The sequence below is a fragment of the Calliopsis andreniformis genome, chromosome 1, assembly GCF_051401765.1.
Source record: "Calliopsis andreniformis isolate RMS-2024a chromosome 1, iyCalAndr_principal, whole genome shotgun sequence".
NCBI classification, from domain to species: domain Eukaryota; kingdom Metazoa; phylum Arthropoda; class Insecta; order Hymenoptera; family Andrenidae; genus Calliopsis; species Calliopsis andreniformis.
In genome coordinates this window covers 12,687,206-12,708,820 of record NC_135062.1, presented here as the reverse complement: position 1 = coordinate 12,708,820, position 21,615 = coordinate 12,687,206, and the positions used below count along the sequence as shown (strand labels likewise).

At 36.7% G+C, this 21,615-nt stretch overlaps 3 protein-coding genes and 1 long non-coding RNA gene across 6 annotated transcripts in view; 2 read left to right on the top strand and 2 right to left on the bottom strand.

Annotated features, from left to right (window-relative positions):
* The window catches only part of Nachra3 (nicotinic acetylcholine receptor alpha3 subunit), a 90,347-nt gene extending 82,064 nt beyond the window's left edge, over positions 1 to 8,283 (top strand). Inside the window, exons 9-14 of the mRNA XM_076377205.1 lie at positions 85 to 253; positions 3,657 to 3,793; positions 4,420 to 4,578; positions 5,867 to 6,049; positions 6,451 to 6,664; positions 7,995 to 8,283. Of these exons, the coding sequence (XP_076233320.1) occupies positions 85 to 253; positions 3,657 to 3,793; positions 4,420 to 4,578; positions 5,867 to 6,049; positions 6,451 to 6,664; positions 7,995 to 8,192 (1,060 nt within the window). The 3' untranslated portion in view covers positions 8,193 to 8,283. The remainder of the gene's footprint in view (positions 1 to 84; positions 254 to 3,656; positions 3,794 to 4,419; positions 4,579 to 5,866; positions 6,050 to 6,450; positions 6,665 to 7,994) is intronic.
* A 4,078-nt stretch (positions 8,284 to 12,361) lies between these two features.
* On the bottom strand, positions 12,362 to 14,702 carry LOC143178497 (uncharacterized). The gene is made up of 6 exons (XM_076377215.1): positions 14,147 to 14,702; positions 13,696 to 13,988; positions 13,360 to 13,506; positions 13,178 to 13,292; positions 12,921 to 13,098; positions 12,362 to 12,843 (listed from the first exon to the last, which is right to left on the bottom strand). Exons 1-6 carry the CDS (start codon positions 14,357 to 14,359, stop codon positions 12,701 to 12,703), a joined length of 1,089 nt encoding a protein of 362 aa, XP_076233330.1. The 5' UTR covers positions 14,360 to 14,702; the 3' UTR covers positions 12,362 to 12,700.
* Positions 14,703 to 15,256: 554 nt separating this feature from the next.
* LOC143178536 (uncharacterized) lies at positions 15,257 to 15,904 on the bottom strand. Its single transcript, XR_013001801.1, has 3 exons — positions 15,828 to 15,904; positions 15,471 to 15,745; positions 15,257 to 15,395 (listed from the first exon to the last, which is right to left on the bottom strand). It is a non-coding gene; the product is annotated as an uncharacterized LOC143178536 (long non-coding RNA).
* Positions 15,623 to 20,829, top strand: LOC143178511 (uncharacterized). 3 transcript variants are annotated; one of them, XM_076377238.1, is made up of 8 exons: positions 15,623 to 15,761; positions 16,352 to 16,545; positions 18,273 to 18,410; positions 18,548 to 18,618; positions 19,241 to 19,411; positions 19,715 to 19,927; positions 20,007 to 20,172; positions 20,249 to 20,829. In XM_076377238.1, the coding sequence occupies exons 2-8, from the start codon at positions 16,470 to 16,472 to the stop codon at positions 20,368 to 20,370; spliced, it is 957 nt and encodes a 318-aa protein (XP_076233353.1). In that variant the 5' UTR covers positions 15,623 to 15,761; positions 16,352 to 16,469; the 3' UTR covers positions 20,371 to 20,829. The 3 variants fall into 3 exon arrangements, with proteins under 3 accessions (XP_076233353.1, XP_076233360.1, XP_076233368.1); XM_076377245.1 differs by lacking the exon at positions 15,623 to 15,761 and adding an exon at positions 16,141 to 16,261; XM_076377253.1 differs by lacking the exon at positions 15,623 to 15,761 and adding an exon at positions 16,163 to 16,290.
* The last annotated feature ends 786 nt before the right edge of the window (positions 20,830 to 21,615 follow it).

Sequence of the window (21,615 nt, the reverse complement as noted above, 5' to 3'; positions counted from 1 at the left end):
GTATTTCCTTATTCCACCACCCATAAACCTTCTAACGATGGTGAACCCGTATTCTGACGACTGTTGTCCACGTCTTTCCTCCAGAAATGAAAAATTTTACACGTGCTGCGACGAGCCTTACCTTGACATCACGTTCAACATCACCATGAGACGGAAGACGCTATTTTACACCGTCAACCTTATAATACCGTGCATGGGTATCTCGTTTCTCACGGTGTTGGTCTTCTATCTGCCAAGCGACAGTGGCGAGAAGGTGAGTGTTCCACAATTTTCCTTAGACATTAGAGAAATGTCATCTTGAAGCCTCGCTTTAAATAACTCCAGTTTGGATTGAAATATCAGTGACCTCAGCCTCCCGATGCACTCAGTCTTTAACTTCTCAAATTTCTTCTTCCCACCCTGATTATTCGTTTAATTTCGCTAACAAGTAGCTAGTAATTTATTGGCTCCTTCCTCGATCCCATGTCAGAGGAATTGAATGAAAAGAATCGAGGAAACTAACAAGGAGAGGATACAGCGAGATAAAGACTAACTTTGAGGAACCTTTTCTTGCTGAATTTTTGTCGAAAATGAGTTGACTCGTATTTGAGCATTTATTCAAACAAACCTTAGTAGTCCAGATATTATTTTATTTTGTGAAACGCTGGCTTTTCTTTTCCATTTACTTTACATTGTAATTACTTATTTTATATAGAGTGGTCCACTTAAATAATACCATCTATGTATCTATTCTAATTGCGAAGATATAAGAAACACTTTATTTGAAACTTCAAAAAAAAAAACATTCTTTGCAATATGTTGGTCCCTGGATACCTTAAAAATTGCATGTTAAATATTTATTGAGCCATCACAGTTAAAAAAAGAGGCGAAAAGGTTCGTCAAAAACATCCCCTACATCACTGTGTCCTCCTCTTACAAGTACCAAAAACGCGTGAGCTCGATCGTCCTTCTGCGCAAGCTATTCGAAGAAAAATCGAAGATGCACGAAAGATATTTGGCACGGGCGGGAAATTTCGATTCGTTGGACCAGAACGGATTCTGGGATGGTCGAAGGGGGAGGGTCAAATATCAAAATCCAACGTCGGTATGCAAACCTCTAAATGCCGCTCGGCCTCCATTCCTCGTGGACTCTTGACCTCGTGCCGATACCCACTTCACGCCGTGTGCGCCTCTATAATTCAGTCGTATTGTTCTGGCTCGAAAAAGGCTGGCAAAGGGCAAGAAGGGGTCGGAAAAACCGTGGGGAGAAGGTCAGATGTCAGCGCGGCATTCGCAGCCGCTTAACGACACTTTGATTCGCCCCGAGAAAGGACCGCTGTCTTGGGGCGAGGTGTCTCCTCTTTCTTAAGCCCTTTCCACGCTTTCAGATTAAACTCGTGCTGCTGATTCGAACCTTTTCTTTTTGAACACTGCATTCAGAAAATTAAATGCTAGGGAACAGGGAATATAAAAAGATCTTTTAATATTGAGAAATATTTTTTGAAGTCTTTGATAGTAAGAAAGTTATGCATGAAAATGGAATTAAGACTCAGATTTCGATGTCTTTTCTCTGTTAATTAAATCCTGTATAAGTGCTACATTTTTAATTTCAATATTTAACTCTTTAATGGTGTTGGATAAGTATACTCGTCATGAGAAAATGATCAATTTTAGGGTAATGACGAGTGTACTCGTCGTATGTAGAAATAAAATACTGTTTTAGGTCTCCCCATTTTATTATAACTAATCCAAATTCACAGCAAGTGTATCTATTCTGCGTTTGACGAATATACTCGTCATTGCTTGATTTTATTTATGCCAGCAGATACACAGTTTCAAAGAAAAATTTCATCGTTAAAGTGCTTAAGATAAAAGATACTCTGTTCCTCAAGGTTCTAAGTGTTACATAAAAATGGGTAATTTTAAGCAAGAGACAAAGGTCAGCTGCATGGTCCTGTTCAAATAGAGGAGCAAATTAAGTGGCGAAAGGGTTGGGCTGTAGGTATATACGATCGTATCGCGACATTGTAAGAGGTGAACCTGAGGAATCTGTGCTGGACCCTCTCAAACAATGGGTCATATTTTGAGTATATCGGAGGCCAGATAAGAGAACAATGACAAAGGTCGGATCAGTGAGATATAAAGCAGTGTGATTGTGTGATTGAATTGGAAGTCTGAGGAACTATTGCAAGAGGAACCCAAGTATCTTCAGGATAACAACTTAACCTTTGTGTAATATCTAGAGAAATCTAGTATAGATGAAAACTAAATTCCTAACTTTTTAATATTATTTATTATACTTAGATTAATAATACTGTGCCACTAAAAATTCATGTAGAAGAATCGTTGACATTTATCTATATTTAAATGAAAGAAAAATTGTTTAGACGTCGGTTAGTAAACATTGTTTTACTCTTAGCGTAAACGTACTAGTTCTTTACGTAAACGTGTAAATAATGTAACATTTCATCTCGTCGAGTCGTCGTTCTCTTTCATTTGTGACGATAATGTCCCTAGTGTCCTCCTCGTAGCTTTTAAAGCACAGAGACCGAGAAAGCACATCGCGAAAAAAATGCAGCCGCGACGAGGTACGAATCGGGCTTTAAAATCCAAATCCAGCTAGCTACTCTAGATCAATGCGGTGGCGGCGAAACAATGCTCTCTCGAATCGGCCTTTGTCCTCCGTTTCTCGTTTGCTTGCCGATTTAAAACCTACACCCAGCCTCAATATCGTGAATACCAACTTTCATCTCCTGTTACGTCTATTTTCGCGAGTATCGCGCTTGTGTGCGCCCTGTTCGCGTATCTCGATACAGTGCCGAGTATTTCGATGCCTCACTCTTGCCCCTTCAACACTGGAATACGGCCCAATCGCGACCTGTTAAGCATTTGAGGGAAAAAAGTAGCGAGGGTGTGTGCCATTTTTGTTATTTGTTTCTTAATGAGTAAGAACCTTGGAGAACTTTTAAAAATAATTAACACACTTATGTACAAGGTGATCAGTTTAACTGGCAACCCTCCAAAAAGTGTTTGCAGTGCTTACAATGCTAACAGCATTTGAAATGAAGGGTGTCCATGCTGAAGCAGGATACCTAAGTATCCTCTCTGGTTTTAATGACACGAAAAATCGTCTAAGTCATAATTTGAATGGTTTCCAAAGAGAAATATCATAGAAGAACAATCTTTTGTGTAGGATCATTTTTTCAGTTTTTAAAAATGTTGCGTTATTAAAAACAGAGGAGGTATTTAGGTGGCCTGCTTCAGCTTGGACTGTAAAATAGTTTCAGAACCGAGTCAAGATCCCCTCAGCCAAGGATCTTCCGACTCCCTTTATTGATATCTTCCAATTAGATCTCTGTACATGGATCATTCGGGCGACATTACAGGAAGCAATGGTACGACCTTAACACGTTTCGAAATACAATGCTGTGTCACGAGGGGATGGAAGGAACGTTTTGTTCGTCTTGCACTTAACCCTCGAGGACCTCTTTGTCTCTTTGTGGCAGAGTCGCGCTTTGCTCGAGCACGTGCCCTTCAATTTCTCAATCAAATCAGAACATTGTCCTCGATCGTTTTGCTTTCTCCCTTTTCCCCTCAGCCGTCCGTGTTTCTTTCCTCCTTTTCCTCGTTCATTTTTAGACGCTGCGTTAACATGATTCGTTGTGTTGCGATTGCAGGTCAGCCTATCAATTTCGATTTTACTGTCGCTGACTGTGTTCTTCCTTCTGCTGGCCGAGATCATTCCGCCCACGTCGCTCGTGGTACCGCTCCTCGGTAAATTCGTCCTTTTCACCATGATCCTAGACACCTTCAGGTATAACTAAATGATCGGAGGTGAGGGTAGAAATATGAGATGGGATAAAAATATCAGAAAGTAGAATTTTCATCTGTAGATAGTAGATATTGTTAAGGATTATTAGCTTGTAGATTGCCAAATTTCAAGATTTAAATATTTTCAAATATTCAAATTTTCAAATATTCAAATATTCAAATATTCAAATATTCAAATATTCAAATATTCAAATATTCAAATATTCAAATATTCAAATATTCAAATACTCAAATTTTTAAATTTTCAAATGTTTAGATTTCAAGATTTCGAAGTTTACAAATTGTTAAATTTTCAAATATTCACGTTTCCAAATTGGAAATTTTTAAAAGCTTAAATTTGAAATTCTTTAAATACTCGAATATTCGACCAATATAATACATGTAATGAGAAAAACTGAGGAGACAAAATTCTAATACTACTAGTGTCATTTTTTAATTTACACTCGTGAGACTCCCTCTTAAATAAAAAGACTGATGAAATAGATACATATCTCATATTTCTACCCTCTCCTCTGCTATTGCAAGGAGAGAAGGCCACAGGGAAAAGAAGTGAAGCTGGAAACACGTTTGCATGCCTGTGCACGGTTTAAAGTGATGTCTGTCTTTCAGTATATGCGTAACCGTGGTAGTCCTCAATGTTCACTTCCGGTCGCCACAGACGCACGTGATGGCACCATGGGTCCGTCGTGTTTTTATCCATGTTCTGCCAAGGCTACTGGTGATGCGCAGGTATAATACGTCTTCGAAGAGAACCGATTACGATTCCAGGCAAGATATGATTCTCTACGAGCATTTGGACCGACCTTTTGGGCCTATGCCAAACAGCATTAGAACGTTCATTAGTGGCCTCGCGCGTGACGCTCGCGTCACGTCGTCTCTGCAACCATTAGCACGATCGCTAAACCATTCTCTATCCACGAACCGATTTGCCTTATCAGACCTTAATCCGCGGCCACCGAAATTCAGCGCGTTCGATTTCAGAATTTTCCCACTGATAACGATCGAAACTCGATATTTTTCGGTTCACCCTTCTCTCGTTTTTTTTTTTTTAGAGAAGTGATTGGATCCTTTTTCAGTAAAAAAGGATTCTAATCGCGCACTAATTAGTCACTGTAAATACGAACACTAGTATTAGATAATTCCCTTGTAAGCGTTTCGCACATGTTAGCACTGAATCATAGCACTTTGCTTGGACTTTGTAATCACTGTTGCAGTCCTAACGTCTCATATCATTATTCACAATTGAGCAACCTTTTTTGTGAGAATAGTACGGAACGTAGCTTTGCAAACTTGAGAATATGTATCCCTTGTTAGTCTAACACCTTTCAGTCATTCCATACATTAATAAATTAACTAGTTGAATCGTTCAAGTGCTTGCTACCACTAACTTACATCTTCAAGCTCCAGAATCATCTGACTTAGATATTAGAGCTTGCCATCCAAGTTTGTGCTTCGAGTTACTTTAGAAATCTACGTATATATAGATACATTGCCTTGTTGAAATTTACCCCCAATTGTTAATCAAAATTGCCGGATAATAAGATACCATAATAGTTCAATAAATATTCTTTGTAGGGGTACCTGTTCATCTGAGAGCTTTTCGCAATAACTGCTCTACAGATACACACGGAAAAAAATGTTGAGTTAAAATTACTAAAGTCTCTTATACAATTTACAAAAATACTCTAATAAGCAGGGCCACCTTCATATTATGGGCTAATAGGACTGTAGCCCTAAGGCTGCATTCAGCACAACAATATTATATGCTTTATGTAGCTATATAAATAGAATCTAAAAATTGACTGAGAAAAATCTATTAACCCACAGAATGTCTCAATCAGTAAGAGTCGATTTTATAGTTTTAACGAAGCTGCTCTTACTATCGAGCTACCTTTCTTGATTTTACAAAGATCTGTAACATATCCAAAAGTGTCCACCTTGCTTAAATCTATTTAAGAGACTTTTGTAAAGTCTGTATGGCCATTTTTGTCCGTGCACAGTGCCCCAGGATACCCCAAAAATGACTACCCTAATATCGTTTATAATTGTTTCTTAGGCCGCAGTACCACATAGACAAACGTAGCATGGGTGGCCACCACGGTCAGCGCGTGATGGTGAGAACGTGCAATGGCCTCGAGTTGCGAGACCCATCCCTGTTCGTGGAGACCTCAGCGTCGGAGCTGGTCGAATCCTCCGTTCTGTTCCCGAGTCTCGATTCGCGGGACGAATTACACCCTCGGTATGGATCAGTCCTGTGGTTGCAAGGCAAAATGACTTAACAATAAGCCACATACTTTTGTTTTTGAGACACTGGCGTTTCAAGTTTTTAGCTTCGATACTATCTTATGGACTTGTATCTTCTGTTGTATCTGTATCTATCTGTTATATCTATGTATGTGTGTACTACGTGTATACTATGTATCTGTTGTATCTTCTTAAGCCCCTTTTTTAGGTGAACAAATTCTTTCGACATGCTTTCTTTTTTCTGAAAATATAAACTTGATATTCCAGATGTTAATTAAGATCTGAACTTCAATTTTGTGGAAACGTGACATAAGCCGTTTTACATTATAACTACAGAATTATTTCTCATTCATATGAGAAGCCTTTCCTCAAATGACGCAAGACTTTGATCATTAGGGAATTGGAAGCGGTGAACTTGGGAAGCGCGTGTCGAATCCACGGTTCACCAGCAGCCGCAGCTGCACCCCCGCCACAACTCCCAACCGAGGAGAGCGTGGACGCTCTCTGCAACACTCTTCATCATTGGCACCACTGCCCAGAATTGTACAAGGCCATCGAAGGCATCCGTTTCATTGCCGATCATACGAAAAGGGAAGAGGACTCCACCAGAGTACGTGAATCTGAGGGATAATAGTGAAATTGGTGGTCCTACTTCGCTAGGTTATTCTGTTTTTCTTGAGAATGGAAGGCTCTGTAAAGATGAGTCCAATGAGAAATGCAGCAAGTTACACTTTAGCATTGCACTGTAACACTTTACAGAATTAAAGGATCATTAATTTTGGGATGAAAAATTGTGGATATTTCAGCTGTTGTAACTTTGTGATAAAAAATCGTACGGCAGTGAGCCTGGTCTCATTTTAAAGGGCAAAGCTTCTATTTTTTCGCTCCTGAATCGATTTTTTCTGAAGAATTTTTCCTACTTGTGTACAGTCTGCGAAAGAGAAGGTGGTTTTTCCTCGAATCTTTGGCCAATTCAAGTTACTCTCCGGGTCTCGATAAATTTTTTTCGAGACTCGTTTTATGGTAGATTTGAAGTCTGAAGTCTCCCCTTTCCAACGAGACCTTAAAAATTAATATACGACTTTTTTTCGCTGAGTTATCACACTTTAAATGAAAAGTGTGATTTCACTATCACAATAGTGCAATGATCTAGAGATCGAAAAAGTTATTGATCTTTGAGCTGCTGTAACTTTGTGAAAAAAAATCGTACGACAGTGAGCCTGGTCTCATTTTAAACGGCAAAGCTTCTATTTTTTCGCTCCTGAATCGATTTTTTCTGAAGAATTTTTCCTACTTGTGTACAGTCTGCGAAAGAGAAGGTGGTTTTTTCTCGAATCTTTGGCCAATTCAAGTTACTCTCCGGGTCTCGATAAATTTTTTTCGAGACTCGTTTTATGGTAGATTTGAAGTCTGAAGTCTCCCCTTTCCAACGAGACCTTAAAAATTAATATACGACTTTTTTTCGCTGAGTTATGACACTTTATATGAAAAGTGTGATTTCACTATCACAATAGTGCAATGATCTAGAGATCGAAAAAGTTATTGATCTTTGAGCTGCTGTAACTTTGTGAAAAAAAATCGTACGACAGTGAGCCTGGTCTCATTTTAAACGGCAAAGCTTCTATTTTTTCGCTCCTGAATCGATTTTTTCTGAAAAATTTTTTCTACTTGTGTACAGCCTACGAAAGAGAAGGTGGTTTTTCCTCGAATCTTTGGCCAATTTAAGTTACTCTCCGGGTCTCGATAAATTTTTTTCGAGACTCGTTTTATGGTAGATTTCAAGTCTGAAGCCTCCCCTTTCCAACGAGACCTTAAAAATTGATGTACGATTTTTTTTCGCCAAGTTATCGCAGTTTAAATAAAGTGCTACCCAAGCAGCTGAAATGTCGACAATTCTCATATTTTCTGAGAGTGGATTTTTAATGAATGTTTTGTTTCAGGTGAAAGAGGATTGGAAGTACGTCGCGATGGTACTCGACAGGCTATTCCTGTGGATTTTTACACTAGCTGTGATTGTCGGTACAGCTGGAATCATCCTCCAGGCGCCAACGCTGTACGACGATCGCATCCCCATCGACGTACGACTGTCCGAAATCGCCTCCACCACTGCCAAGCCACACATAGTCACGAGCCTTTGAGAGACAATTGTTAATTTTTCCGTTATCTCCACGTACAACGCATGCTCACGTACACACGTACACATATACATATTATACATGTACGCAAAAACGCAAGGAACAAATATAAAATGCGTTCACGTTGACCAGGGACTTCCGCGAATACGATACCGAGGTACTGTCAATAATTTCGGTGTACTGCATTATGTGTGCAGAGAAACAGACTCAATATCAACAGTGGTGACTTCGAATCGCTGAGGTGCTTGGTGTGATGAGCTTAGTACACCAGGATTCTTGAAGTACTGTTATTAGAATATTTTTAATAGTTTTGTTATAAAAGGAAATCGATTACTTTGAGAATCTGTTATATTCTTGGACTCTGTTCATCTGTAACGTGTAATGTCTGCCAAGTTTACTGCATGATGCGTCACACCATTTTCTGTAACACATAATTTCTATAACAGTGCAATAGGAACTTCTCGTCCCTGATGTTAACGACTGAAAGACTGAAGCCTCGACGAGTCTTCGACTTTTAAATTAAAGGATTAATGGCCAACTAATTGTAGAGCCATACGCACATGGATCGCCAGAGTATAGAGATAAAAAAAAAAGACGTGATGAAAGATCTCGACTCTCTGAGTGTTAACAAGACCATGTACAGATTTATTTCAGGTGTTGTCGTACCTGGATTTCGATCATACTTCAATTTTTCTTATTATTTTTCCTTTTTTGATGACACTCAGAGAGTTTACTATGGATCATGATGAATGTGGAAGAAAATGTGAATAGACAGTGGAGGTGATAAACTTTTTTTCTTGATCAGAGAATGAAATTCGATATGTTTCTTGATCTCTGGTTCACAATTTTTTAATACAACTGTTTCCCATATTTGAACCCGCATATATGTACATTTTCTCCCATATTAATAACAGCTTTATTTCCCACATGCCAAATTAATTACTCCAGAGTTCAAGAAATGTTCAAAGCAAGCGCATCGCAGCTCACGGTTTTATTATCGATATTACAAACGAAGCAAAAGGTATAAAGTTGAAAAACGCAGGAACGAAATTATCGAAAGGTGTACACAGTGTAAAGTTAACGCGAGAACTAAGTAAAATGGTTCAATTTTGTGCCAGTTGCATTCATAGTACAATTGTGATCCTTCCTGAGAGAAAATTAAGAAAGAAGCTACATTCAGTGGCATCGTCAAGGATGATAGAGAGCATTAGAAGTACAAAAGCCAACGTTCACATACAAAATTAATTAATTCGAAGTGTACCGCGAATTTTCCAAGTGAATCGTGTTCAGAATCGCGGTCTCGTTATACACGGCGAAAGAAATCTTTAAAAAATAAAAAAAAAAGGGACCGAAGTGTAGTTACGAGACGAGGATTTTCTCATCGGAACGCATCGGAAGAAAGGATTGCAATCATTTAATGTAGATGGCATGGAGTTCAACGAAGCCTGTTGCAGACTCAGGAAGAAAGAAGAGAAAAAGAATATCGAACTGTTTCCGAAATTTACATCGAGCCTGTAACAATGGGGCCATATTTTCACAAAATAAAACAAACGGACAAAAAAATGGAGAAAAAGGAAATTGCCTGTACTTTTGTTGATGCTACAAATTTTAAATATCGACACCCACGTGAAGGCGCAAAGTGTGAGATTAAGAGAGAAATTGTGAAACGGGATTGGGCCTAAGAAAGTTTAACCGACTCAAGTTTTATTGCTCATATATACGTATATATGTTTGTAATAAGATAACTTTCGTATGTAATTGTATTCGTTCCAGCAGCACCGGCGAACCGTGAACGTTCATTAGAAATTTTATGCAACGTGTACAAGGAAAGAAGAGATCGAATCAGAGAGAACAAGATATGATTCTTTATTATATGATCATGTTCCAATAATTTATTGTCTTCCTAAGGTACATTATAAATTACTTTTGACGGGCAGAAGTCACGCGTTTTCGATTCCCCAGCTGCCCTCGCCAAATAGGAAACTGAGAAAAAAGAAAATGTAAAAAAAGTAGCATTTGATTGGTAAGTCACTAGTTAAGTATATGTACGAGTAGCCAGGATATGTCTTTAAAAAAAAAGAAGCGACGATTTGCTTTACGAAGTTCTTTCTTTTACAATATTCTTTGGCTGCCAATCGTAGAGCTTTCGATCAAATCTTCCGATTGATATGTAACTGATCGCAATATCAAAAACGTTGATTCAATTGTTGCGTTTGTTATGTGAATACGATCGACAAATGTCCAGCACAAGTAGAAACATTTTAACAATTTTGTACACACGGCCCAGAGAAGCCTAGTCAATGAATTACTCGACGATGTACATTATTAGCGTTGTATTGTTATTAACAATTGTAACACACAGAAATTTTACTGGAACGTGGCTGCGTTTCATGTACAGTGTATTTGTAATCCGAAATTTCAGTGACCAAGACCTGGAAGTTGAGCCGAAATTAGTGAAACGTTTGTATAGTTGTGGCGTTCCATTTGCAAGTCTTGCTCATTGAAATGTTTACTCACACAAATGAACACGTACACTTAAGCCAAGGAAATAAGAGAAGAAATTTCATTTGTCACTTTACATATGTAACTTGCGTTTCCTTTCACTTTATTTCTTTTTTATTTTTCTTTGAAAAAAAAAAAAGTGTGAAAGCTATCCGCGTGAATGTGTGAAGAGATCCTTAAAGATACCAGAGAAAAAAAGCAAGAAAAGAAAATCTTATTACACATTATTACGGAAGTAAGCGCAGTGATAGTTACTCAAACGTAAGTTAAAGCAACAGTTTAATGAACATATATAAATATTATGAATAACCATTACACACACGATAAAAAACAATATGGCAAGATATTTTGTGAGTGTGTCTATAAGCTCGATTATAAAACTTACGTAATAAACAAACAGTTGTCTATCGTTCACGAAATCATCGAGGATGTTGTTCCCCGTAGAGGGGGGAGGAATTTTATAAATGGTGTTGAACTTTAAACGGTCGTGTCATTCACATGAAAAGGCCTTATTCAGCACTCGGATTCGCATACATTCAGGGAGACAAAAGTGTTGCCGTATTAAACGTAGTTTTTAATCGCAGCGAGTAAACCCGAGTTCTGTGTAGCGCACAATCGATCGGACTATGATTAAATGTTTTGCAATCGACTCAATTCTCTACTGTTACTTTTCACACACGCTTCCGTTTGTCAATAATGTTCATTCCTCAGAACACAATTGTAAAATACTAACAGGAGTCGTTCAAGAATTTTCTTTCGCCAAAATACTTTCAGCTTGTTACGTTAGAACTTTGTGCAGTTCGTCTCTGGATGAGTGTCAAACGATAGAGCTCGAGGTAGATAAGATATAAAGAAATGCAACGAGACTTTCTTTTATCATTTTTTATTCTGACTTTAACATTGTAGATATGTTTTTCAGATGGAACTCTGCACTTTTATTTATCATAATTATCACAAAAGTAGAAATTTAAAAAAATGTGATTACCTTTAAACGTGAAGGAAAAATTACATTAAAGTGAAAACATAAATACTGAAGATTCATCTCCTAAGTAATACATTATTCAAAGATCATTCATTGTTACTTAAATATTAGTGCAAAGTTCCATTTTAAGAGCATAAAGTGACCTTGGAATGACCTTACAAACTTTTTCTTTCTTAGTATAAGGTAATAAGCAAGAAATGATGAGAGAGAGTCGTGTTACATTTGATAACTTATTTGACGCTTATCTTGAGAAATTCTGTGCATCGATTTACAAAAAATGAAAAGTAACGCATAATTGTTCTTCAATTATATGGATCAGCATTTGTTTAATATTCGTGAGAATAGATAGTGGATCTCCCTGCATTCAGACATTGTCGTATAAGTAAGGTCGCTTGAATAATTTTAATATTAATTACTGTCGAGTCTGATGTAATGTATTATGCATTTGTATAATACAACATTTTATGTATAGGTTTCTAAACTGAATATTTTAACGATTTTTAGAAGTACGATATTATCGAGGCGTGTACGCTGCCAGCGTCGTATTGAATACAGAATTTTATTCGTAACAATGTTCATTTATAATATTTTTCATTAAAGTGTATAACATCGTGGAACAATTCAGCCTAAATACATGTACTATATTTTATTGACACAGTCCAGAATGATCGGAAATAAAACTTTATATATCTAGGAACACCGTGTCATTTGTGTAACAATTTTACATGCCAAAAGCCTGTTAGAGATTTCTATTTCTATTTAATTTAGCTTTCATTTCATGTTTTAGAAAATTCTATTTAATTTCGTAAGCAATTTATATTCTCTATTTATTACATTATACATATTGTGCCTGTAGTTAAATGTTTAGACAATAAATAATAAAACTATACATATACAAAACAATTTAAGTAACAACATAGAGGCAAAAATTCATTTGAGTACATTGTAGGAACTATAAACGATTTAGAAACTTTTAGTCTTTTCTTTACAATATCTAACGTAAAGCATTCTTGCGATATCAATTTTATTATTGATCTTTCCGCTCTTCATTTGTTACTTCTGTTATCTCTGCCTGAAGTAAATCTTTTTCAGGAGAATCTATCAGTGACTCGGAATCGTTCTGCTTTGCCTGTCGAATTCTTTTAATCTTTTTTTTAATAGCCATTGCACCTAATTTTAATTTAAGAAAACGTTACTGATGGCAATAATGATTCCATAATTCGATTTTTATCCTCCAGCGTACTTACAAAGCATAGTTTGCCATAGTTCAGTTTTATTTGATGTCCTGTTCACCTGTTTCTTCAATGAATTCCTATGTCGTTTTTGGATTCCAGCTAATTCTATCGCTTCTCGAGTTGGAGGGGGAAATAAACAAATTTCAAGCCAATATGTAGCTCTCGCACATCCTAGAAGTCTCAGCCACACCTGGATATCAGGTTTATGGTAAATAAAATGTATTTAGAGGAATATAACTTCTGCAATGCAAGTAATAATGGTTCATTACCGAATCTATGCATTCTGTGATGAACCACAACCATAATCCAACCTCTGCCCTCATATAATTAGCTTTCTCTGGCCATAACATCAACTTGGGCACAAATAATATATACAAATATATCCTAGAAGAATATTAGTATGCTTTAGCATATAAATATCATAAATTTATCGAAAGAATAACACACAAACCAGTTGAGGCAATGAACGAAGAACAGCAATTTGGGTATCCGCTTTCTTCCACTGAAATGGGATACGCACAAGAGAATCCTACAAATGTTTACGAGGATACAGTCAACTGCCTTGTAAAATAAGAATGTGCTTACTACAGTACACCATCTGTAAAAAAATATTATGTTATCAAAGTTAAATTGTAATATATAGATCTATTGGAAAATTAGACTAAACTAATAAAAGTTTAAATAGAAGAACGAAGACAATATAAATGACGAAGCAAGATATTAATAAATGAAGATTCATCAGACGGAATTAGCATTATATTTATGTTAGAATAAAAGCTGTTTTTACTTTTCTTGGTAGGGATTCATGATGAATGATGCGAATAGTAAGTTTGCCAAGCCTTTCGTCCAAGCTCCATGACAAAATATCTCTACTCCTGCTCGATGAAAATAAAAACTCTTATGTAAAATGACACCCAGTTCTTCGTGTGTCACTTCCCGTTCCTTAGAGAAGAAGTTCAGACTCTTGATAGCGGAGGATTGTAAGTAACAAACGCTACCAAAGCAAAATCCACAATTCCACACAGCCTCGATTATTCTACTTCTTTGCATCAACGGTATGCACATACGTCGAAGTAGTGACTGTGTTAATAAACAAAATCAAAAGTATCAAATGTAGGCTTGTTACCTTTTATCCATACTCTTTGCAAACAACCCAAAAGAAAAACACAGTTGACATGTTCATTAATTAATAAGTCAATATAAAAGCTTGAAATAATAATGATCCTATGCGGACTTACATTAAGGCACTTTTCGTACGCAAGATATAATAGGACCCACATCACAATGAAGTATCCGAGAAGTACGTCAGACTTTTTTACTTTGTTATTACTTATTTGTTGCACATTGAACGCCTCCTTGTCCCATAAATTGGAAACTACAGGAGAGAACTGTGAAACATCAAGAAAAGAGCGCAGACCTATGGGCCAACCGTTTGCAATCTCCTCCAACATTTTTAATCCTTCAAATTCAGTCTTTTCTTTGATATGAAACCTTCAATTTGATTCAATTGTAAAGCTCATGCAAGTAACTCTTGGATAAATGTTAAATTGTATAACAATAACAGCTAGATATAGAATATATTAGAAATCCTAACACCCTTTCTCCCTGTTCATGAATGCAAAACACTGTGTGATGCAGTCAGTATGCAGTTCAGTGCACTGAGGTAATTTAACAATTATGTTCTCTTCTTATTTATTTCAGTTTAGAAACCTTGAGAACCTCACTGAAATTTTATATTTTGTTACGCAATGGTAAAAGGCGGAAATATTAGCGTTTAATTATTTTTAAAGTGCTTTAAACATTGTCCAAAATATGGACAGTGAAATGCTATAGCCATCTAGCGGTGGACTGTGAACTACAAAGATCGAAAAGAATTAAATTTTGTTAATTTATAGTGATTTCATGATGCAGAATCATTTTAGAGGCTCAATATATCATTGTGCAATGATAAAAGTTAGTGAAATTTATAGCAAAAAGAGTTTATTGCAAAAGCAGTATTTGAAAAAATTTAGCTGAAATGAGTTGGTGGTGCCATCTAGCAGTGGCGCTCTGAAACTATAAGCCAATATTTAAAATTTAATTCTGTAGACTTCTAGATGGCGCCACCAGCACCATTTTGAGCTTTAAATTCTTTAAACGCAAGGTATGGAGCGAAATTAAAAAGTAATCTTAGAACGCTTTGGTTCAGCATTAAACCATTAATTCTATTACATATTAATTTTATGTAATAATGAGATCCCAAATGAATAAATACTTCATTAAATACTGTTTTCGTAATAAATAGACAAATTCCACTCACTTGTGGCTTTTATTATTGTGACTTTTTTATATAACTAATTCTACTAATTTTCGCTAGAACTTATTTCTAGATTAAATAACCACCAATAAATCCATCCTCCTTTTCTACCTTCCCACAATCTAAAATTGCATCATCTTCCCACTCTGCGCAGTTTTCGTTAAAAATTCATGCATCATCCTTGACAGAGCCTGTAATCGACTCAAACTGTTTCAACACTTGCATATGTAAACATCAACAAAAGGTTCCTTCACTTTTCTACCTACGAGTCAGTCAAGTTCTTCGGCGCCACGCTCGTGAGGCACAATATCAGATAAGGGGGTGACACAATTATGTTTGGATTGTGATTGGCCGCGGTCGAATAGGTAGTTTTCCGCGTCTGGTGATCAACAATTGTCAGTCGCATTTCAGCTCCTCGCGACGATCGTCTCTGATATATAAGGGCAGTCGAAAAACAGGCAGTATTAAACGCAGAACACAATCACGAGAGGAATAATTGTTTTGGTGGAGCTTGTCAAGCCAGTGTTGCATCATCGACCGCCTAAGAACACCGTATAGTATGTAAATCGCGTAATCACTGTCACCCTAAATACATTAAGTGTCTAATATTTGCATTACGTTACATTTTCACCTTCACAGTATCCTCAACAGCGAAATTTCTCAGGCCTGAACGCGTACAGTGTCTTTGCACTTATTACAAATTGCATTTATCATGAATATTAATAGGAATGGGAGCTCTCTCTATTTATGAATGTTAATAAGATGTCTATTTACGAGCTCTGTTTATTTATGAGCGTCACGTGTTTATATAATATTTTTAGCCACTGCATAAATTACCATGGCTATTCATTTCCAATTACGTTTTTCTGCCCCTCGTTGCTCATTACCATATACACGGTGTTTCACTTCGGTACGTGTCAATTGCTGCACGATTACCTGAATGAAACGGTGCAAAGTCTAAAGTATATTATCTAGCGTGACACATATGTAATTCATAAATCAATTTTACTGTGTCGATTGCAATATTCAAGTTCATTCACGAGGAATTTTTCTGGAAGTACCTGCGTCCTCCATTATCAATTCTCAGTTATGTAATTCGAGAGTGTGGAGTAGATTAGGTAAATCCTAATGTAAACGAAATTTTCAGATTCCTCGGCGAGTTTTACTACCATTGGCGCCTTATCGTCGCGTCAGCGTCTCTTAGTCGAAACAAGACAGTGTGTTTATTGTTTCTCTTCGATTTGGATGATAAACGCGGAAGGACAATGACCACGGGACTGAAGACAATGGAATTTTTGAAATTGAGTCGTCGTGTTCGGCGACGATTGAACGCCAGGAACGGTGAGTAACCGAAATACAAATATTGTCTCCATTCAACTTGCGATATTATCGAACGATACACGATAACAGAACGAAACGTGATTCTGTTTAATCGTCCTCTAAGGCTATTCGCACGTGATACTCTGCGCGTGACGTGCTGCTGACACGTTCTGTTGTATTCCTGTTGACGGGAAGAGGAAGAAAATTGAGATATACTCTAATGCCTCTATCGTTCATTAACTCGTAACTAGGAGATTGTGGATGTTTATAGGTTTATGGAAATTTCAAATGTGTAGAAAGTTAAAGAATATGTATGGTGTATCCACTGTTTTCATTCCCCCTTTTTTGTAAATAAAACTTCTCTGAAATTAGAATTTCTTTTAACTAGAATCTCTCGAAATCTTCTCTCTCAAAAATTAAAGTCATTAATTATTTTTCTCTACTACTTCCCTCAAAAATATCTTCAAGATATTTAGAAAACACTTTTACTCAGTTTGGAAAAGATGAGATACGATTTGCTTTATCTGCCTGGACCATCCTCAAGACTGACTTCAATGACATAATTCTTATACACTTAATTTTCATCTAATCGACCTCTAACAAGGAAGCAATTCAAGATAATTATTATATATAATATAATTACTCGCTTAACTAACATTGTCTCTCAGCCTCCCAGCTCGAATTCAGACTTAACTCAGAAGTAATCCAGATCTCGTCTGCAGTGAAAAATAATCAAGAGACAATTGTACCGCTGCAGGAATAAATTCTTCTGCCACGACACTCTGCTTACAATTAGGTTCTCCAATTTCAAACCAACTCGAACCATAATTACATAATGTCTACCTTTTGTTTACCAAATCCTGCCACGACTGATTTAGCTTCGATCCATTTGATATTTCCTCCCGCGTCAGAAACCATGAACAATGAGTCACGATCATATTTCTTTTGCAAAGCGACTGGAACGTTCAATAACTCACCGACAAACCCGCAAAGATTATAACCGCGGCTTATTTACGCGCGTTGTTCCGCCATTTGAGCGAGTAATGAACATACACGCGAGTACCTTATCTCGTTCACGATTACATTAAAAAAAAGGAGAAACAAGTGAAATCATCTACGTCGAAGGAGATGAAGCGAAGGCCGACTAGAAGTATCGACTCTCATTGCAAATATTGCGATCACAGTGCGGCGATCAGAGGCTCAGAGTTATGGATTAGAAGCTTGGACTTCCTCCACTTATCTGTTTTATACTGTTTGAGTTAGTTAAAGTTATTCGTTATTTAAGATAAATTTAAGTAAAGATGCTTGTTCTTGTGAGAGGATTCAAGAGATTAGAAAGTGGTGGTATATAGCAAGTGATTGTATTTGTGGTTGTAAGGCAAGAGGATCTATATCACATCTCCAAAAATTCACATCTCACATCTCCAAGAATTCATATTTTTAGAAAGAAGAGAGAATATTAAAAGAACTTCTTGCTTAAAAATAAGTGTTCAAGAAGACAGAAGGCAGAAGTCTATAAGACAATATTGAACTTGAAAACTCAAATATACTTGCTACATTTTGCCACTTTTATTTATCTATTTCTCTTGCTCCTAAAGTTACTCTTTAGTTACGAAAAATTTGAGTTAGAAGGCTCGTTCTTGTGAGAGTATTCAAGAGATTAAGCAACTGTTAGTACACACAAGTGCACTTATAAATAAGAGCTTAAATAGGATTAAATAAGATAGATATTGTCTCCTTCTGTGCAGTTAGCGATCAACTGCTCGCTGACGGTGAAGAAAAGAAGAAAAGGATCGCCCTAAACATCAACACGAAGATGTTGAAGATTGGCTTCATCGGAGGCGGGAAGATGGCCCAGGCTCTGGCAAAGGGATTCATTCGAGCTGGTAAACACGACTGACTTGATAGTGTTATCGTTACGATTAGTATTTTCGTCTCTTCGCGACGCGCTGTTTTGCGCAACAATATTATAGTTGCGTAAATCAAGTTGTTTAATTACTTGACACCGAAATGCAAATTACAGGCTTAAGCAAAGGTGACATGATGCTGGCGAGCTGCCTTCCACACGACCTTGGCAGCATAGAGGCCTTCAAGGTGAGCCATTTTTCTTCACTGCAGAGGTCGTATTATTTTTACTGCACGTACTTCTTTCGTCACCTTTATAATACCGATAGTACGATAAAAAGACTATCGATTTTCTGCGTTATCTATATAATCTCTCCACTCGACAAACAGCAACATCAAAACAACAAATATTTTTTGTTTGCTCGGTGAAACGAATCTGCTGAATTAATCGAGGACACTTATAATTATTACCATATCTTGTTTACCGAAAGCAATCGTGGATCTTCTTAATGATGATCTCAATGATCCAGTCGATGATACCCTATCTAGCTGTAAACGAGATCTGTATTAATTCTTTTCAAGTTTCGCCGAAATAATCGTCCGATAAGGCGCGAGAATTTTTGATCGTGAAACTACACTCTTGGAATTGTTTGACCCTGGGCGTCGGCCTGATTGTTATTTCTCGGTCATTATCGCGCCTAGGAAAATTTCCAATATCGGGCTGCTCCTTATCGTTGCTTACCGATAAGTCTATGAATTGTGTTGCAATTCTGGAGCTTTGTTTACCTGGAACTTTTTCCATTTATCGATGCAGCGATATTCGATCCTCTGGCATTTGGTCTTGTATTTAGGTAGGGTTGCTTTGTTCCAGGAAATGGGCTCTGAGACTGTTTTCTCGAACAGACCAGTGATCGACTATGGGGACATTTTGATTTTGTCGGTGAAGCCACAAGTGATTCCGATGGTTCTTCCAGATCTGAAAAATTATAACAGATTACTGATGTCTATTGCTATGGGTGTTCCTTTAGCGTCGCTGGAAAAGGTGCATATAAAATAAAATAGTAAAATAATAGTATTTTAGGGTATAGATCTTGTTACTCTCTTGAAGCTCTTTCTAAAAATTAAAAAAGAAGAAAACAGAAAGAAACAGTGTAATATTTATACATGAAAATTATTAGACGATATTCTAGAGACATTTAGGAGTAACACAGAATTTTTGTAAATTTTTTAAAAGCCTAGAACGCCAGAAAAATCTACAGTGAGAAAATGATTGCTATCCGTGGGTTAATACGACCCCTTTATAAATTTCACGAGAATAGCACAGTTCATATAACATTAATTTCAGGCTGTACCAGAAGGAACTCCAGTGATAAGGGTAATGCCCAATACTCCAGCTCTTGTGGGTTGTGGAGCGACAGTGTATGCTCGTGGCAAATACGCCACTGACAAGGAGGCTGAAATAACAGAAAAGTTATTTTCTGCAGTAGGTCTTTGCGAAGAGGTATCTGAGAATCTAATCGATCCAGTCACTGCTTTAGCTGGCTCTGGACCAGCTTATGTGAGTACTATTAGATTTAGTAAATAAACAGAATTTCGAGGGAAATGAATACTAGAATGTTTCGTCTCCGCTTTTTCAGGTATACATGATGATAGAAGCTCTGGCTGATGGTGGCGTGAAAATGGGCCTCATGAGGTCTGTTGCGTATAAGTTAGCAGCGCAGACTGTTCTTGGGGCTGGTACGATGGTCAGAGAGACAAATATTCATCCAGGACAACTTAAGGACGACGTGGCCTCGCCAGCAGGTAAAAAAAGATAACTATAAATAAAAAAATAAAAAATAGAGTTTTCTTATTGATTGATTATTCCTTTTGTGTTTAGGATCCACCATTACAGGAATTCATTATTTAGAGCAGCATGGCTTGAGATCAGCTATCATTGGAGCGGTTGAAGCAGCGACGAAGAGATGTAGGGAAGTTAGTTCAGGTTCAGAGAAAAGTTAATTATAATTAGATAAATATAAGAATGTAAGGGAACGAAAATTTAGTGATAGCTGAAGAGACAGAGAGGACAATAGGAAAGTAGATGTCAGTGTTATAGGAAAGTAAAATAGAGGATTACTGTGCTTTAACTTTATATTTTTTATGTAAAATATTGCGTTTTAATTGTTTAGCGTATAAGAAATGCGTAATTTAATTTCTTAAAAAGACTTTTGTAAATTTTGTAAATAGTTCTTTTAAAGTGTAACGTTTAGAAACGTAGATCTGCTATTTTTTGACGATATATTTTTTAACGAATGTTAGAACATATAAAAATGTTATACACATGTAAATATTTTTTTATGTTTTCGAATATGTCGAATATTGTAGTAACCAAAAATTACGAATTTGTTCAGTGTGAATTTTTTGTAAGAAAGTTTAGACCTCAGAAAATACGCTATATAATATACAGTCTTGCATACACCAAAATTATACATATGTATTTTATACCTTTAAAACTATCCTCTCAATTTTTCAAGTAATGAGACATTCATATACGTACATTTTATTATGCTTTTACAATTCATTTTTTTTCATCATATATTATTACTGGAGGATATACATTTTATAATAAAAATACACTAGCAGTTGTATTACTTATAATATATTCAAATTATAATAGTAGAGAAGAAAAGAGTGTAATCGTATTTGAATTTGAATTTACCGGGGTTTCGTAGAACTTTGCCACCAGATGGCCAAGCGCCAAAAAGATCCCACTGCGCATGCTCTCTGCTCTTCGAATTTGGTCGTCCTGCCTGCAGCACGCGTCTTCGCGTGTTCTTCCAAAATCTTGGAAAAAGGTACGTAAAACAGTTATAACTTACTTTAAAACATCTCTAAACTCGAGATTTCATCCTTCTCATAATATTCGAGTAATATTCAATACTTTATCGATACAATTTTCGCCAAAAAATCCCCTCATAAATTCCATGCCCTCCATGGCCGTGAGAGACGCAAATGGTTTCATAAATTCGCTTCGAAATTCAATAACTAATAAAACATAGCCTGAAATTCAGCAATTTAGCAACAAAAGATCAATACCAATTGCATATATATTAATAATAATATTATTCCACGATTATTCAACTTGTAATATACATCAATTCTTCATCCATTTAGTTTCTCTTTTACTATATTCCTACATTCGCGAATCAAGTACCTCGATCGACACGATATTTTCCAAATTCATGTCTCTAATCATGTAATATT

Bases quoted from the DNA above. Each gene is read 5' to 3' on its own strand.
- LOC143178497 (XM_076377215.1), bottom strand. From the start codon at position 14,359: ATGTTGGAGGAGATTGCAAACGGTTGGCCCATAGGTCTGCGCTCTTTT. The intron at 13,293-13,359 runs GTTTGTGTGTTA...ATATTCTTCTAG, and splicing joins TTCGTTCATTGCCTCAACTG to GATATATTTGTATATATTAT. The intron at 13,099-13,177 runs GTAATGAACCAT...CCTGATATCCAG, and splicing joins TCACAGAATGCATAGATTCG to GTGTGGCTGAGACTTCTAGG.
- LOC143178511 (XM_076377238.1), top strand. From the start codon at position 16,470: ATGACCACGGGACTGAAGACAATGGAATTTTTGAAATTGAGTCGTCGT. The intron at 18,411-18,547 runs GTAAACACGACT...TGCAAATTACAG, and splicing joins AAAGGGATTCATTCGAGCTG to GCTTAAGCAAAGGTGACATG. The intron at 19,412-19,714 runs GTGCATATAAAA...CATTAATTTCAG, and splicing joins CTTTAGCGTCGCTGGAAAAG to GCTGTACCAGAAGGAACTCC.